At 36.8% G+C, this 18754-nt stretch overlaps 1 protein-coding gene across 2 annotated transcripts in view; it reads right to left on the reverse strand.

The window, feature by feature from the left end:
- Positions 1-6925: 6925 nt before the first annotated feature.
- The window catches only part of ZNF292 (zinc finger protein 292), a 30113-nt gene continuing 18284 nt past the window's right edge, over positions 6926-18754 (reverse strand). For both annotated transcript variants that reach the window (XM_014068411.2, XM_014068412.2), the window contains 2 exons: positions 16744-16885; positions 6926-14974 (listed from right to left, as the gene is read on the reverse strand). In XM_014068411.2, the coding sequence (XP_013923886.2) occupies positions 7862-14974; positions 16744-16885 (7255 nt within the window). In that variant the 3' untranslated portion in view covers positions 6926-7861. The remainder of the gene's footprint in view (positions 14975-16743; positions 16886-18754) is intronic.

Below are 18754 nucleotides of genomic sequence, written 5' to 3' on the forward strand. Positions count from 1 at the left end.
CTTACCAGGAAGACTATTTGGTGATTTCAAGGACACGTGGTTTGACAATTGTTCTTGCCGAGTCATCTTTTTTTGCTGACTTTCCAATATCATCTGGAGCCTAGGATTTTCCTGATGGTTTCCTCCAAGTCCTAATGAGTTCTGAACCCATGTAACTTTTCAAGATTAGCCATAATTGAGAAGGCACTGCCAGTTATAACACCATAAAATTAATGTATATAGATCTTAGTACATAAAGCAGCTTTGCACTTATTCAGAATGAGCATGGCAGAATTCTAATTAGTGAATTTAAGGTGGACCAGAACTCTGAAATAAGAACTGTATAACTAACTGTAACTTTGGAACTGGATATCATGGAAAGCTGGGAATTTGAAGAACTACATGAAATTATTAAAAATATGCATAAATCATTAAACTCAACCCTAAATAGAATTCTAAACCCAGAGAAGCAGGTATTTAAAGAAGAAGACAAAGAAGGGAGGGGGGAGATAATGAAGGGGTAGAAATGGTGGGAAATAAAAAACAGACAAAAAAACTCAATTGAGCTTGGCAGTGGTATAGGGAAAATTGAAAAAAGGGGGATATGTCCCAACAAAAGGGAATAAAAAGCAGATAAAAGATGTCCCGGAGGTTGGCATAAGGAAAATTGAAGTAGGAAGTTATACCACAACAAAGAGAAATATACTTCTTGACGGTGGCTTAGGGAAAATTGAAGAGGGTGGACGTGTCATAACAAAGAAAAGGGAGAAGGCAGGAACAGAGAAGTGGGACAAAAGACTTACTAGGAAAAAATTCAGACAACTAAAAATTGTTATATGGGAAAATATAAAGCTAAGATAAGGGGTTTATTCCAATAAAATGAAGTTGCTAACTGATTGAATATGATAATGGAAAGATAACTAAAGGTTAGAATATATGGAATATGGACAAATGTGAAACTGATATGGGGAGATTATAAAGCAGAGGTTTGTGATTCACTTTTATACATGATAATTAAACTGAGTTGCTAATTGATAGAATATGACAATAGAAGGGCAACTAAGCATGGGTTAAAATATATGAAACAGAGACATATATAGAACTTTTAAGATGATGAACAAAGTGAGATGTGTACCGCATGTTATTCTATATAGTAGATTAAGGGAATTGCAATGAACATTGAACAGTAAGGATATAGACAATTATAGACAATTAAGGATAACCTAACCCAAGATATGGAAAAGTGGAGAGGGAACATGAAATATACCTACAATGGGAAACTATTGAGATTTAAAGACAGAATCACAAATTGGGGGCGGTGTAAAGATGTATAATTATATAAATATAATGATGAGAATAGCTGAGATTTGTAACCAGGTCTACATCTTGACCAAAATTAGGCTGGGGGGGGGGGATTTAAAAGCACAATGACTATATATGTATACTTTTTTGTTCTATTTTTTTAAAGGGAAGATGTGTTAAAATATGTATATTGAAAAGGAATTATAAATACCATCAACATAAAATGGAGCTCGCTCAGAAGCTGAAATACACCAAGTAAATGAGATGGAGAGTGTGAAGTAGAGGGGACAGAGGTAAGGGAAGAAGAGAGGGATAGGAGAGAGGGTGGGGGGGGGAAGAGGAGGAGAGAAAGGAGGAGTGGAAAGGGGAGAGAGGAGAAGGAGAGAGGAAGGGGAAGTAGAGAAGGATGTCAGAAGGAAGAAAGGAGGTAGGAAGGGAGAGGAGAGAGGGAGAAAAAAGTGATGGATAAGGTACAAATATGGTGTATGAAGAGCAGAAGAGCCAATAATTGTTTTTGAGAGTTGATGGTAAGATGAATTGATGTAAACATTTAATACTACAATACGATGTTGGCTATGTAATAGTATACATATGCTATGAAAATGAAAAAATAAAAAACTTTATATATAAAAGAATTCTAATTAATATTATAACTCTCACATGCACTGGGTTGTTCAAAAGAAGGGGAGGGCATTTCAGCATTTGCCATTAACAGCACTCTGCAGTTTGACATGATCTAAAGCACGTTACTATGGAATATGAAGTTGAGCTGAGCTGTAAGTAAATGACATATCCAAGGACACATCAACCAATGGTGGAAAAAACAGCTCTTCTAATGCTATGATAAATGTCAAGGACCAGGACTGTTTTGGCTAAAACATTAAATTCAATTTCATTGTTGTTATATAAGACAGAAATACAAAGTTCTCATGACGTGTCCTTCACATAAATTAATCTAATACACACAGAGCTTTAATTAGTTAAACAACCTGTTAATGCTAGGTTTCCCCAACTTTTGGGGTTGCATTTACAGTTTGCTACATTCACATCCATTTAATCTTTTGTTGAAACAAATATTGCATGTTAAACAGCGTACTTTTGTGCCAGAAGTGTTGCATCTAGTTGCTGAACAAATCAACACCAACACATGCCAATAGATTGTCCTCTCCCCTCTAAACAGACTTGGGATTACTTCAGTGATTGAAGTAGCTAATGAATTGACTCCTTCCTTCCTTCCTTTCCTTACAGTTCATTTTGAATAATGAACTCTCAACATTTGAGGCTGCATAACATGGAATTAGCCTAAAATTTCAACCTTGCTTTTCACTGCAATTCTGCAAGATACTATTTAATGCAGGTGTGTCAAACTGGCAGCCCACAGCCCAGATGTATCACGCGCAGGCCAAACCCACCCCAGCTCCACAAAGGGAAAAAAAGTCACAAATCATCATGCGATGGCAATGTGATGCTGCAAGTTTGACACCCATTATTTAAAGGAACACACAATTCCCCATTTTTGGCGAGAGAGCAGGGTTGTAGAATTTTTTAAAAAAAACCTAGCAGAATAATCATTCTGTTCACAGAAGCCTTGGATACAACTCAAACTCACAAATCTCATGTATTAAAAGAAGTATTCCTAAACTACTTCCTCAAACACCCCCCCCCCCTTAAAATTTTGTTATGTGGCAACTGAGGTCAGGTAAATGGCATCTAAGAAGCTTGACTCCTGGAATGGGTATAGAAGCTACAATTATCTAATCAACTGATTAGGTCTCCCAGCCACACAAGTTTCTGTGAAAGTAGTTAAACTTGAAGAGAATTGTTTAGGCCACTGATGGTGAATCTCTTTGTTGTTGGGTGACAAAAATGTTAGGGCATGTGTGTGATAGTGTGCACGGCAGCGGCCATAATGCAAAGCGCGCCCCAACATATGCATGCGCGCACAACCACCCCATGTGCACTGCACTGCTCACCTCCAAACTGAGCTTGATATATCCTTTGGGGGCCAGGGGAGGCCCCCCAGAAGCCAAAAACGGATCATTTCTGAGCTTCCGGTTGGCCTGTTGGGCCCGTTTTTTGCCCTCCCCAGACTCTGGAGACTTTCCTGGAGCCTGGGGAGGGCGAAAATGGCCTCTCCCCGGCTCTCTGGAAGGCCAAAATTCAGCTGGCTGGCACGTGCATGCGCACTGGAGCTGATGCTTCGTGTGCCGGCATATATGTCTCCACGTGCCATAGGTTCACTATCACATGGTTAGGCTTTGCTAAGCACAATAAATCTGCATCATTGAACATTGTACTTCCCCCATCATCTTTAAGTCCATTCATGGCTAAATACTTAACCCTATCTTACACAAAAAGGGGGGAAAAAATCAAGGCAGGTTGTTTTTGTTTTCACATTTTCCACATTCTCAGAAATCAGTTGCCATTTCTCCTCCCTTCACGATCCATTCATTCTTTCACGGATCAACTCTACATTCCATTATAGTATTTAACTAGTGCACAGCATTATGGCTAGGTTTACTGCCCTGTCATTCTTTTGGGTTTGAAAGTTATTAGAATGTTGGAAATCTTTAATGGGGTATGTGTTTTAATTTCAAAGTGAAAGAGCCATTTGAAACTGCTTTGCAAGGCAAAGGATCCTACTCTCCTATATGTTTCTGTTGAACTCAATCACTAGGGCAGTGTTTCTCAACCTTGGCAACTTGAAGATGTCCGGACTTCAACTCCCAGAATTCCCCAGCCAGCATTCGCTGGCTGGGGAATTCTGGGAGTTGAAGTCCAAACATCTTCAAGTTGCCAAGGTTGAGAAACACTGCACTAGGGTACACACCGATTTTATCTTACTTTCAAAAAGGCTGTAATTCTCAGCAGCTCTTACACCTCAATAAACTTATGCTCACATTATCTGTTTGCAGGCCTAAGACTAAATCCAAGTAGTTTTTTCAGCCTTTAATTTGTGCCAGTTTTTAATGCCTCAAATGCAGCTTGATATGGCATTTTGGAGAAGTTAAAAATCTGGGGTTTTTAAAAGCTTTTTTATTGGTTCCCATTAAAGGCTACAGATTTTGACATCTTTCTAATGGATCTAAAAGAATTGTTTTGTATGGTTTTCTCAATCAATAGCTACTCCACTCTGCACATCTTGTGTGATCATTATTACAACAATGTTGCTACAGACACAGCTCTGGAACTCTAGATGGAGGAAAGGAAGAAGCTGGAAAAGTAAAGGATACACAAAGTATCCTTTCTCCTTGTAAGGCACTCAGTGGAACTACAATCATGCAGATTTAGAAAAAGGGCCACGTTTTATACTTTGTTAATTTTTGTTCAGTCCCCTTATCTTTTAAAGCCATGGTGCTCTTCACTTTGTTGAAAATAGTCTAATAGCAATGTATCTCAAATTAGTGATCCCTCCACATGCCAATTTGTTACTGTAACAATTTACTTTTTCCTAAGCCACTGTTATCCTGATCAATGTTGCGGTTTTTGTTTTAAAGTGTTGTCTTTGTCCAGTTTCCCCTTCCCTTGTCTATTGTGAGCCGCCCGGAGTCCTTCAGGAGTGGGCGGCATACAAGACAAATAAATAATAATAAATAATAATAACTTAGGGAAAAGGTTGTAAAAAACCTTTGGAATTGTAGTAGTTTCCTTCCCTGCTATTCCATGATTCCTCCTTTCTTGTTGAACTCTGAATTCTTCCAAAATTACAATATGATAGCATCCCAAATAATCCCTGATGAGCCAGTTCCTTCCAAAACAGAAAACCTGTACTGAGCTATACCTGAGTAGACTCTACTTCAGGGGTGTCAAACTCACAGCATCACGTTGTCATCATGTAATGCATCATGACTCCCCCCCCTTCACTAAAACGGCGTGTGCATGGCTAGTGCATGATTCATCCGGCATGTAGGCCGCGAGTTTGACACCCCTGCTCTACTTGGAGGGTCAAAACTGTACAACACAGCCTCTTCTTTTTACATGTATATTTTTACATTGATAGGTGTCCAGAAATTTTAAAAAAATTCTCCCAATACAGGCTTAGCTAAAACAACAATTATTTTTTTCAATCTTCACCTTAATGCACTTTTAATTATTGGAACATTTGACCTATTTAGGAGTTGCCAATAAAAGAAACAGACTTGATTTTTTTGCCATTTCTCAAGCTACAGATTTTGCACTAAATTCCTCTTTGCTATTAAATTCCAGGAAAACTAAAACATGTAAATTATTGCTGTAACATAAAAACATCACATATTTGTGTTATAGTGTGTCTGTCTGTCTGTCTGTCTGTCTATCTATCTATCATCTATCTATCTATCTATCTATCTATCTATCTATCTATCTCTCTATCTATCATCTTTAGGCTGATGCCTTCGGCTTCTGATCGGAGCTGCCGTCTTTCTATAAATATTGGTGGGTGGGTGTCGAGTGCTGGCTTTGTTGCTGTAAGCGGATTGGTTGGCTGTGTTGTAACATCTTCATTAGTTGATCTGCAAGCTTTGGCATTATCTATCCTCATCTATGATGCACAAACTGAAAAGGCTGATAGTTAAGTGTGTGTGTAGGGAATGCACAAAATATGAATCTTTAGAACAGAGGTGTCAAACTCAGGTCGTCATGGCGGAGGCGCTGACGTATTAGGACTTTTCCCCCTTCACTAAACTGGTCTTGGCAAACGCATGATGCATCCAGTGCGTGGGCTGAGTGTTTGACAGCCCTGCTATAGAGGAATTCAAGTGTTAAGCATCCTCATGAAGCAATAAAAAGGAAGGCTTCACAACAACATAGCATTCTGTGGCTGGTTTATAGAATGAAGTGAAATACCAGCGGATTTTGAAAAGAAGCAGTTTGCCAATATTTAGTGTTTACATTCAACTGCGCAAATAAACAATGTTTAAAATATTTAAAAATGAAAACCTGGAAAGATATTATAGCCTCATTTTTCTTCCTTTAGGCTTTCATACCTATTTGATATTACATTACTTTTCTTATTTGCAGTGGACATGTATTTTTATATGAAAAGAAAATTGTACTAATTATATTCATATTCATACAAAAAAACAAGAGAGAGACTGAACCGGAATGTTTACTGCTGCTGTGCAGGAGTACAGAGTGCCAGCTTGTTAATAACGGTTAAAGTTATTGTATCATAAACTAGGACATTGAATTTCAGTCCTGCCCTAGGCATGAGGCAAGCTGGGTGACTTTGGACCATTCCCTCTCTACCAGTCCCAAGAAGAAAGTAAAGGGCAAGCCATATCTGCAAATTTTGCCAAGGAAATCAGAATTTAGAACTGACTCGAAGACAAAAAAAAAAAAAACACCTAACCATCAAGATCCGTGTAATTATTAACTAGTACATTAGTAGCCACAAATATCTCAATGGATATATAGTAGGAAAGAAGAAATTTAGTTCCAGTTGCAACTGGGAGTAAAGAAACTGTTTTGTCTCTTCTGAAGATCTACTATTTGAACAGCACATTTACGTTTTAATACTACCTTGAACACATGTTGCAAATAAATATTAAGGTGGTAAATTTCAAAATTCATTCTTTAGAAAGCACTATCTAAAAAGCAGTGCTAAAGAAGTTACTCTATACACCAATTAAAATTTCAAAAGGAAAAGGATTTTTGTAAGATAAAATGTAAAAAACAAGAAATGAAATGTGATTTTATTTAAGGCAATACTGGGCTACTTCACAAATCACCACCTCATATATATACACTGCTCCACACTACTAATTTTCTAGCACATTCACGATGGATTGTTTAATACCAAATGGTGTTTAAATTTTCATTGCCAGCAAAGTATTTAAATTTTACATTTCCATCATTTTATGGATGTGGAAGTTTTCGACTTGATTAAAAGCAATGCATATGCAGTTGTAGGAAAACTTTTTGAGTTAGCTACATATGAATACTATCCAATAATATTGGACACTTGCAGTTACAAATACAACTGTGTCAGTATGTATTTTAACCATTTAAATGTGATTTGATAACTTTTTCTCCTATACACACAGTTTAGGCAAAATAAATTGGATATGGTAAACTCACCTATTGTAGTTTTTACTTCAAAAAGATTTAAGTTTAAAATAACATTTTAAAAACTGGATCGCTTAGTTACAAATTAAAATTCTGAATATAAATGTGTCATTTAATATTTCAGACTTACAGACTGCCATTTGCAGCAAATGATTTACAATAATAAATATATACAAAAATGTATCTACAAATAAAAAGTACTGTTATATATGAGCAGTGACCCGGCGAAAGATACCACAGACAATACACAAATATTTCAGTCATGGAAAAGGACAAATTTTGATAAAAAATTGAGGTTTTGTTCAATTATTTACAAAACTGAAACAATGATTCTGTTCCAAGTCCCATAGGGATAAAAAATAAATTTACATGACAACTGTCATGAACTTGCTAGGTTAAATCACTTCCAAAAAAAAAAAAAAACCACTTTAAGAAATAGCATCATGCTCAATGGCTTCCTACTCAAAATTTAAAAAAAAATGTGATACAGATATACATTAATGATCAGAACAAGGAGCCCGCTCATATTACCTGATTATTTTGTAACCTCTAGTTTCGCTTCCCAATGTCCATCAAGTCTGATTAGACTGACAATAGGTTTCATTTCCTGAAGCTGCTTCAACACACGCTCAGTGCAACCTTTAAAAGTCTTATCTAAAACTATTTTTACAGTACCACTACACTGAAATTGTGATGGATTAGTAAACTGTACACGAGTTTCACTTTCTGAACAGGATCGTGTTCTCACAAGAGAGTTCTTTTCATTAGACTTTCTGGAGTTAGAATGAGAGCGTTTCCTGGTTCCACAATTATTATAACCCCCCCTTTCTGTGTTTTTCTTCTGCTTCACTGCAGATTCTTCAAGGAACTTGAGGAAAGATACTTCAAATCCCATGGGTTTAAATGAACTCCAATCAAAAGCCGAAGACTGCTCTTCAACAGTTTGAATAGCAACAGCGCTTTCTTGTTCTCTATGCACACTGCTTAATTCAACAGCCAAGATTTCTTCCTGCTTTTCAACTTTTCTCTTTTTACTTTGGGATGTATTTTTTTCTTTGTTTACTCTTTTAAAATTACTGCTTATGCTTTGCTTTTCTGAAAGAGAGGAACTAGTTTCCTGACAGTCATTATTTACACCAGAAGAGGCCTTTACGTGGTTTTCTGAACTTGCGAGATCCTCATTAATAAGTTTGGTAATAAACAGTTCTGCAAGCTCATCCACTTCATCCTTCTCAGTCTTTTCCGGTTCTTTTGGCATCACCAGTGGAGACAGTCTCAAGTCCTCACAAGGGTCTGGCAAGGGCGGCTGCGCTTCTTTTACATCACAAACCTTGTCCTCAGTTGCTTCATTTTGCGAGAAAACCTCTTTTCCTGAAGGTTTTGCATGCTTATTTGAGAAAATTAGGATGTCCCGATGTTGTAAAGTAAATGCTTTAGATAATTTATGACATTTATAGTGCCGGATTACATTATTTTCACTTGTAACAACTGATGAACAACCTTTTATCATACATGGATATTGTACGATAAATTTGTTACTGCATTCAGATAAAGCATCATCTTTTGTCTTCACTGAAAAAATATACTTTCCACATTTTAAAGAATATGTTTGATTTTCATCATTTTGCTCTAGTTGGAAGTTTCTGTCTTCTACACTTATTGCTTTTCTTCGCTTGGCTCTAAATGATATTCTGTTTCCATTTCTTCCTGTCCTGTATTTTAATCCTTTGTATTTAATTTTCATGACTTTCTCCTGATTAGCTTTAAATGATATATTTTCCTGACCTGGCGTTAGGAATCGCCTAGGTCTTATTAAATGATCTTTATGCCTATCATTATGTTTATTAAAAATGTGCCTTAGAAGATTAGATCTTGTTGCATAAATACGATCGCAACCTTCACAATCACATTTGTACATGCAATCTTCTGTTCTGCTCTGCTTTATTTTTATGTCATGATCTGCCTCAAGGTGAGTAATATAATTAACATATGTTGTAAATGATGATTTACATTCAGATTGATCACAGAGGAATCTTCCAACATCCAAGCATGACTTCATACTACCAATTTCTTCAGGAGTCATCTCATGAAGTTTCATATAGTGCTGAATAAGACTAGTAACTTCTTGAAATATCCTAGAGCAATTTCTTACTTCACATCTGAATTCTTTCACAGTTTCAATCGCATCACTCTCTTCTTCCTTACCAGCCTCTTCTTCTTTACTTGGTTCACTTTCTTCTTCTGCCTCCAAAGAGAATAATGGTAGGTCAGATTTATGTACAGCTTGATAGTGCAGAATCAAATTCTGTTGTATTGTAAAAGCTGCAAAACAACCTTGATGCACACACTTGTAAGGCCTATAAGGATTGTAACTAGTGGGCAATTCCAAAGGCTTGGGAATTGGCTTTTTGTTCTTTTTTTCTTCTTCTTTCCTATGCCTTCTGATCTTGCGTAATTTGGGCTGCACTTGATTATTATTAAGTATGGATATATTATGAATTTCCAGAGAAACTGGAACTATTTGGGAGGGTTTTTCTAATTTTAAAGATTTATCAGAAGTATTTTCTGGTATTGCTGCTTCTGGTATCAATCTTTCTGGAACTTTCATAGATTCCATGACTGGTTCTTCCTTTAGATCAAGCTCCTTAGTCAAGTGCGACTCTCGTTTACTTTCTATTAACGGCATGTTTCTTACTTCATTAGGTCTTGATAACACATTTAGGGTTTTGCTTTGGGATCGTCGTCCGTAAGGCCTTTTTAGCTTTAATTTTACCATTTCCTCTGTTGTAAAATGATGTACCAGCTGGCAGTGCGCCCGGAGGTTAGAATTTCTTGTAAATGTTTTGGGACAGTTAGCAACCACACATTTAAATGGAGCATACTTTAACTGGTGTTTCTTAATTTCAAGAATCATTTCTGCAGTGTACTGATGTATTTTGCTATAGTGTTTAAATAATGCATCCTTTGTCATGGCACTATAATTACAACCTGGAGCCTGGCACGTAAATGGCTTATGAACTTTTTCAACAAACATTGGATGTGTTTCTGAAGCTGTCTGGACAAGAGATGTGGTCTCAGGTGTTACACCAGGAATAAGGACTTGTGGCATTAATGTATCTGCTGGAAGACAATGAGTTATATTATCTAGTACTTGATTTGATGTTTCACTTTCTAAATTCAGCTTTCTCAAGCCTTCTAAAATTTCCATAAGTTGAATATCATCTTTATGAGAGGCTTCAGGCTCATGACTTTTAGCAAGGGTGATAGTCTGTGTATGTGCTATACATTGAGTAGAATTAGGTTTAGGGGGTTGTGCAGGGTTTTCAGAAACACATTGAGCAGTATTATTTTGTGGGCTCCTTATTGCTTCAATGGATATCTCTTGATTTTCACTTTTAACTTCTATCTTCTGAGAATTCATAGCTGTTTTAATTATTTCAAGAGTTTTCTCAAAATTCTGAACAATGTTATCATTTGAAACCTCAAAACTGGACTTCTCTGGAATGCAACATTCTAGAGTAACCTGAGAATCACCATTTTCATTTTTCAATGGCAAGGGAACAATTTCTACATGATTTTCTTCACCTGATTTTAAGTTTTCTTTGATATCTCCTGTTAATCCACCGTTAACATCACTTAATTTCTTTGTAAAATTTTCCACTAATCCTTGAGTTTCACTATTTGCTATTATATTTGACTGAAAATTTTCTGTGGTTGCTTGCATATTCTCTTCAACATTTCTAGTGATAAGACCTGCTAAATCATTAACTACCAACTTTTGTGAAATGTGAGGTACAACCAATGGGACAGGTGTTTTCTTCTTTTTCTTTGAACCACTATTCTCTTTTTTAGTCAAACTACATACTTCTGAATTTTTTATGCTACTTATGACTGAAACACGTGGAAGATTGTTTCCCAAATTATGCATTGTGGCAGCCGAATTAGGAACCAGATGGGGGCACAAGCCATTTTCAATAGTCTTAAGTATTAAATCATCTGAAAACACAGGTAAACTGTTGCATTCTTCTGATGAAATTTTGGTGTTAAGTGTTCTGTTTTGGTCTGTGAGCAAGGTAGATGGGTTGCAACTTGTTGGTAATGAAGGTGATATGCCTGGATTTGGTAAAACTGTTGCATTTATTTGTGTGGTACCAGTAACACAGTTGGTAGTAATTATATGTGATAATGTATCTGCAGAATCAAAAGTGCTTGGAATTCCTGCAGTTTCCAAAGCTTGTTTGATAATTTCATTTCCTTCCTCATTTTCATTTGGATTGAAACTTGTCATATTTGTCCGTGGAAACAAGTTCTGCAAAATGGCAGTTGGGCGATTTTCATTAGCAAGCAGCTGTAGAAATGATGGTTCCTTAAAACACGCATCTGGATTGTAAGTTGACTCCTGTTGCTGTTGCAAGCTTAAAGCATTTGAAGAAAGAATCATACTTGCAAGTAGGGAGGATTGTCCATTAAGTTGTAGAACTTCAGGGGAAATTTCAGATTCATCCAAAGGTTTGCAATAGGATCGTTTAGACAGATGACCACCAAGAGATCTAGGATTAGAAAAAACCCTGTAACATCTACTACAAATAAATTTACCATCCCTGATAATTGCTGGCCATTTTGCCCGCTTATTATGCTTTGGCTTTTTTTCTTTTCCATCTGTACCTCGCCTACGATCCCTTTTAGTTTTTTCTGATATAGGAGGCTGTGGAGTGGTTTCACCGAAGTTACTTTCGTTATTTATTTGTGAAGGAAAGAGTATGTCAACACTTTCTTCTTTTGAAAAAGAATTTGTATTTCCTTCTAGTTGGGAGGAAAAATGATTGGCATTCTCCATTTGTGAGAAGACAGAACTCGGACTATTGTGAGCTGGGGAAGGAAAAAGAGAAATGAGCCCATTTTCTGCTGGTAAAGGAAGAAAAGGGTCAGAACCACTGTCGATATTCAGAGGCATAACTGGCTTTTCTAAATCATCCATCTGTGAAGGTAAAGTTGCACTGGACATACTTGCCAATTGAGAGCTTAAAGCGTTTTCTGATTCATTTTTAATATGAGAAGAGACACCAACATTTTCCACTATTGGTAATGAATTGGTTGTATTTTCCAAGCGTGTTGGAAAAAGGACATTTGACAGTTGCTGCAGCTGACTTGTACAAGTAGGATTTAAGGTGGGTTTGGTTTGTTGAGGAAAAGCATCACTAGGAGGAATAGATACTTGCGATGGTAAAAAATAAACTGGTTTGTTATCATTTGGCAGGTTTTGCAAACTTATTTTTTTACTCTTCTTATTCTTCCACTGTATTTTAAACTCAGCATATTGATCAGGATGTGTTGTCTTCATATGCTTTCCAATGCTCTGAGAAGAATTGTAGATTCGTGTACATCCTTCAACCTGGCAAGTAAACTTCTGAACTGGAGCTGCCAATGGCCCAATGGGTAAAAAGGTAGTGCCTGCAATGTTCTGGGTAGAAGCAAGTGGAACTTCTAAATTCTTCAGAGGCTGATTATAGAGATTAACATCTGGCCTAACATTCTCTTCAAGCTGAGGCTTTGGAGAAAACAAATTCTGACACTCTAACTGATTTTGCGTGCTGAAGGACATATGGCTACTCTCTTTTTCTTGACTTTTTGTTGCAAGAGCATCAGATTCAAGCTTGGCTGAGTTCATGGAAATGGTTTGAGACTCACCAACACAACCATCCTCCTTCCCTTCATGGAAAACAGAGAGGTCACGGCAAGTATCTTCAACTGTTGAGCAAAACGGATGGATGACAGATGCCCCAACATCTATGGTAGAATTTACAGCAGGTAGTTTTCCTTTTTTTGCCATGTTCTCTCGAATTTTTTGGCCTAGAAGAGGTATCAAAACATTGCTGGCTGGGCCTAATGATTCTGTCCTTGCTGCAGTAGTCAAATGTTGTTCAGTACTATGAACAGAGATTGAATTAGGCTGCTCCAGTACATTGGTTGATAGTTTTGTACTTTCAGATTCAAGTAATTCATCATGGATCTCATCTGTGACGTAATTTTCTACTTTGGCACAGTTATTCACATTACTGTCAGGTGGTAGCACCAGTGTCTCTTCTGGATGGACTTCTTCAGTATTTTCATTATTTTCTAGACTTTGAGAACAGTTAGCATCACCATCACCATGTAATATTTTTTCAGATTTAGTGTGATCTTCAATATGCTTCTCTAATTCATTCTGTGAGTGATAAACTTTCCCACAACCTGCAAGTTTGCAGGTGAAAGTATTATAGTGCTGAGCTTCATGGTCGTAAAGCAAATATGCTTCTGAAAATACTCTCCCACATTTGGGAAACATGCATCTTGCCCTAAAGACTGGGTGTTCTTTTCTGTGACTCAAAAGTTCAGCATAACTGTTAAAGCTAGCCTTACACTTAATCTGTATACAAATATAAGGTTTGATACCACAGTGCATTTGTAAATGATCATTAAGATGGGTAACACTTACAAAATGTCGTCTACAGTACTGGCAAATTACTTTTTTGCTCTGCATTTCAAGAAAGCGTTTAGCCTCTTCATTTTCTTTGTGACTTTTTACATGGGCAATCAAATTCTTGAAGTATTTAAAGCCTTTTTTACACAAGGTAACAGGGCAAGTAAACTCATTGACAGGCAATGGCTTTGGAGCTGGAATTGCTTCTGGAATGTAAGGTTTGTCTTTGTCATAATTTTCATCATCTGAACCATCGTTGTCATTAAAAACAATGAAGTCTGCTGCATAAAGACTGTTCTTTTTTATGTGCCGTTGTTCTTGCTTTACTAAGGTATTGTTCTTTTTATTTATACCAGTAGTTGCTGTTTTGGGTGGCCTTCCTAATTTTCTCAGTGGTTTCATTGCAGCAAGTCTTTCCTTACTGGATTTCTTAACATGTAGTGTTACATGAGGAACAAAGGTTTCTTTAGAATGAAAATTTTGTGCGCATATTGGACAACTATAAATCCCATCCTTGTAGTGTTTCTGTGCATGCCTGACTATTCTATGTCCAAGAAATTCCTTATCACACAGCACACAATACTGCATGTATGCTTGCCAGTTCCGGAACCTAGCAGATATGAATCCCCTCTCCCTTAATTTTTTAATTTCTCTGTTTTTCTGTTTCTTATCTCTAATGCCTCTGAGCAAATTTGTAGCTTCATCAAAACATTCAGAAAGTCCATTTGCTGAAGTGTCTTTGTTCTCATCTTGACAGTCCTCTACCTTTTCATGCATTTCACTGTCGTTCAGTTCATCTATTGAAGATACAATTGATGCCTCTTCTCCCATCAATGCTAGACACTGACGTTTTAGCATTTTCCAGTCCCAAAATTCTGGATCAAAAGGCCACTGAGTTTTTAATACAAGTAAAAGCTCACAGCGTAATGAATTTGGAATTGGAAGATTTTCTTCATCATATTTCTGGTCAGGCTGATTATACAACATTTCTACGGCATAATATGCATCCACAGTAGGTTCAAGAAGAAATTCACTTAGTTGGCAAGCACGTTTAACTTCTAAATCATCAGGCAATAAGCACGATATTGTCTTGCAAATGGAAATTTTGACTTCTGTATTCTCACTAGCCTCCAAGCGTAATGCTTTCACACAAAGTTCAATACAAGTTGCAAGACCAGCAGCATCAATCTGTTGAGCAAAAAACAGATTATGTTGTAAATGTAATAGCCAGTTCCTAAATATATAAATTCATGCATGCTTAGATTTTGATTAACTATAAGATTAGGAATTCCCAGTGTTAATTACCTCAAAGGGGCAAATGCTATTTTCAGATTTTCATTTATTTGGGAGTCATACTCATTCTAAGAAATACCCTTAATTTTTATGTAAACTATTAACTTTGTTATTAGAAATATGGATTTCAGCAAGGTCTTTGGCTTATCAACAATATTCCATTTATGCAATGCATCATTACGAGGAAATGTCAGATTGAGATTGAGTCAGTAGTCAGTAATAATTAATTAAGGCAAATTCCCACTCTTGAAAACCTATTCATCTCACAGGGTTGTTGTTATGGGGAAAATAGGAGGAAGAAGGTATGTTAGATATGTTTGCTGCCTTGAGTTATTTGTAAAAATAATAAAGGCAGGATACACATAAACAAATAGATAAATAGTTTCTGGAGAAATGCAAGGAGAACTATATTTATGCAACAGAAGATTGCTACTGAAATATGCCCAATGGAATGGGAATACAACATTTAATTTAAGTCAGTGCTTCCCAAACTTGGGTAAATTATCTAAATTTGAGTAAAAATGGATTTTCTTTAGGTCCATTATCCATCACAATATTTAAATTGACTTAAAGATTACCATTTGTACTAAAATAGATTTGAAAATCTCCGAAATTATTCCTACTAAGATAAAATGATTGAAATTACCAATAGATAATTGATCATTGAAAGATCATTTAATGGTATTGTTTTTATATCAGAGATATGTAAGGTAAAGGTTCCCCTTGCACATATGTGCTAGTCGTTCCCAACTCTAGGGAACAGTGCTCATCTCCATTTCAAAGTCGAAGAGCCAGCGCTGTTCGAAAATGTCTCCGTGGTCATGTGGCTGGTATGATTAAATGCCAAAGGCGCAATGAATGCTGTTACCTTCCCACCAAAGGTGGTTCTTATATTTCCACTTTAATTTTTATGTGCTTTCGAACTGCTAGGTTGGTAGAAGCTGGGACAAGTAATGGGAGCTCACTCCATTTTGCGGCACTAGGGATTCGAATCACTGAACTGCCAACCTTTCTGATCGACAAGCTCAGTGTCTTAGCCACTGAGCCATCGCGTTCCTGGTATCAATTATCATTTTTATTATTATTTATTATTAATTATGGTATCAATTATTATGGTCCTCAATTAAGACCATTCATTCAGCGACTGTTCAGTTATAATGGAAACTATTCATGACCAGTTTGATAAGACTTTTTGATAAATAGTTTGAATAATGACAGAAAAGGTTTGGGCAGCATTGGTTTAAGTAAAAAATATGAGGCATAACACTGACATTCCATCTCAGAGTCCATGGAGTTTACTCCCTGTAAAAAGTTGACAAGTACATTTTTCACCAAATAAATATTGGAATCTATGGATTGTGAAAGGAAAAAGTAATAAAGCAGCCACACAGAAGACAATGATCAAATTTGCTATTTCAACAAAAGATATATCTGAAGTTGTCCAAATGTCCCTAGGTATATCTTCCATATAATTGCTAAAATAATTTATTTTAAGAATTTTATCTTAACAGACCGTAACACATTAGAAGAAACTAACATCTTCTATCTGATAAGACCTTCTTATCTAACTTCACATTGGATCTTAATATTCAATGTGATTTCAATTGGCAGATTTTATTTTAATTTTACATTGTGATAAAAATAATTATCTTACACATATTTACCTCAGAATTTATTATTTTAATCAGGAAGAAAATGTGATACACAGTCTTTGTTAACACAGATAATTGACGGCATCTCTCCAAATATATTTGTGTAGAAGGTTCTACCCTTTGCTGTAGTTTACTCCAGAAAAGAGTCAGTTCCCTGAAAATAGAATTTTACCAAAAAATTAACTATATTAATACTGAAATAACACAGAACTAATTTTCAATTGCTAGGAAGACAGGGGTACCAGAGGAATGCCACAATGCTATTACATGCTATTATTTATTACCATTAAATGCCACTTTTCAGAAAAATAAATTTGTTCTTTAAAATCACATCCAACACACAGAATATCTAATGTCTATGGAATCCTTTGTCTGGTCACCAGCTTGGTAGTGGAGCCATCCATGTATTGTATTAGGGGACTTTAACCTCCCTGCAGTTGGGCCATATCTAATAAAGTCCAATTTGGGATCTCCATAGTAACAAGAGACTTGTTCAAGGTAATCTTCGCTCCAACGTATATAGGCAATTAAGTCAGACTTGTCGCTACCTCAAAACATTTATTATATAAGCTGAATATGAAGAGTACTGTCATCATTTCTCTGCCACTGTCAAATCACTTTCTGATCCAAATGCAACTGACTGCCACCCATTTCATATGCGTGACTGAACATATGATTCACCAGCGTCCTTTATACCAGTGTTTTTCAACCACTGTGCCGTGACACACTAGTGTGCCGTGACATAGTGTAAGGTGTGCCGTGGGAGAATTACTTTATATATAGTCAATATAGGCACAGAGTTAAATTTTTTAAACATTTTCTAATGGTGGTGTGCCTTGTGATTTTTTTCATGAAAAAAGTGTGCCTTTGCACAAAAAAGGTTGAAAAACACTGCTTTATACAACTGCCTGGTTTCCAGCAGTATGTGGTGATTTTTCTGACATTCTATCAGGCAAATTGGTTGAGAATCTGGTCTGTAACAAGTAAGAGGCAGCACTTAGGTTGTTGATAAAATTACCCTCCCAATGGCCTATCTCTATTGGCCAATCCCAGAGGGCTCCTTTATTCTCAGAAGACCTCTGGAAGATGAAGCAATAGAAATGCTGCTTGAAGTACAAATGGACAGCAACAAAGAGGGAATCTGACTGAACACAGGTACATGCCCAGTTCTGGCCTATTCCAACAATAAAGTTGGTAAGCTGTGAATCAGCAGCCCTTTTGCAGATGATTAACTCTCTTTAGCATTAAGAGCTCATCAGCAGAGTTACCAATGAGCCCTTGTAATTAATTAGGCTATTTAGCTTGCATTCACTTGGGTGGGGTCTTTATAATGACTGGGGCATTGGCCTGTGCCATTACCTAGGATTCTTTCTGGCATGTAATTTTCTAAAAAGTAGGCACATTGCCCCTTCAATTATCTAATTACCTGTCCTTCAGGCAGCTGGCGGAACGATAGTTTCTAAGATCTGGGAGGCTGTGAATTCCTCACTAGGGAGGGGGCAAGGCCAGCAGCCCTTAAAGGTATACTGGTATGTTCTTTCTCAACAGGCCCTCCTTGGATCTGAAAACATTAGAAGACTGTTGCTTGATTTCCAACCTTCTCTTTTTCACAGAGGTTATTGAGACAATTACTCAGGGTCAATTACAAAGTGACTTAGACTAAATTTATTACCTGGATCTTAACAATCAGGCATTGGGCAGATACATTCTTGGTGGATGATCTTCATTAAAGATCTGGACAGGGGTAGAATACCTGTCCTGGTCACTTTGCATCTCCAAACCACCTCCACTAGTGCTGACAATGGTATTCTTCTGGACCTTCTAAAGGGATTGAGGATTGGAGGCATTCCTCTTTTCTTTAGTAGTTTCACTCCTTTCCTGGTAGAGGGTTCCACTTGTTGGTAATAAGGGAATAGAGTTGGTTGATCCTTGGTGGGATGCTGCCCTCCCTTCTATTATTTGATATCTACATAAAATCCCTGGGTAGGTTATCTGTTAGTGTGAGGTCTGGTATCATTAGCAT

The sequence above is a fragment of the Thamnophis sirtalis genome, unplaced genomic scaffold (genome assembly GCF_051295495.1).
Source record: "Thamnophis sirtalis isolate CommonGarterSnake01/CBP01778 unplaced genomic scaffold, rThaSir2_p1.2 scaffold_6, whole genome shotgun sequence".
Taxonomy (NCBI): Eukaryota; Metazoa; Chordata; class Lepidosauria; order Squamata; family Natricidae; genus Thamnophis; species Thamnophis sirtalis.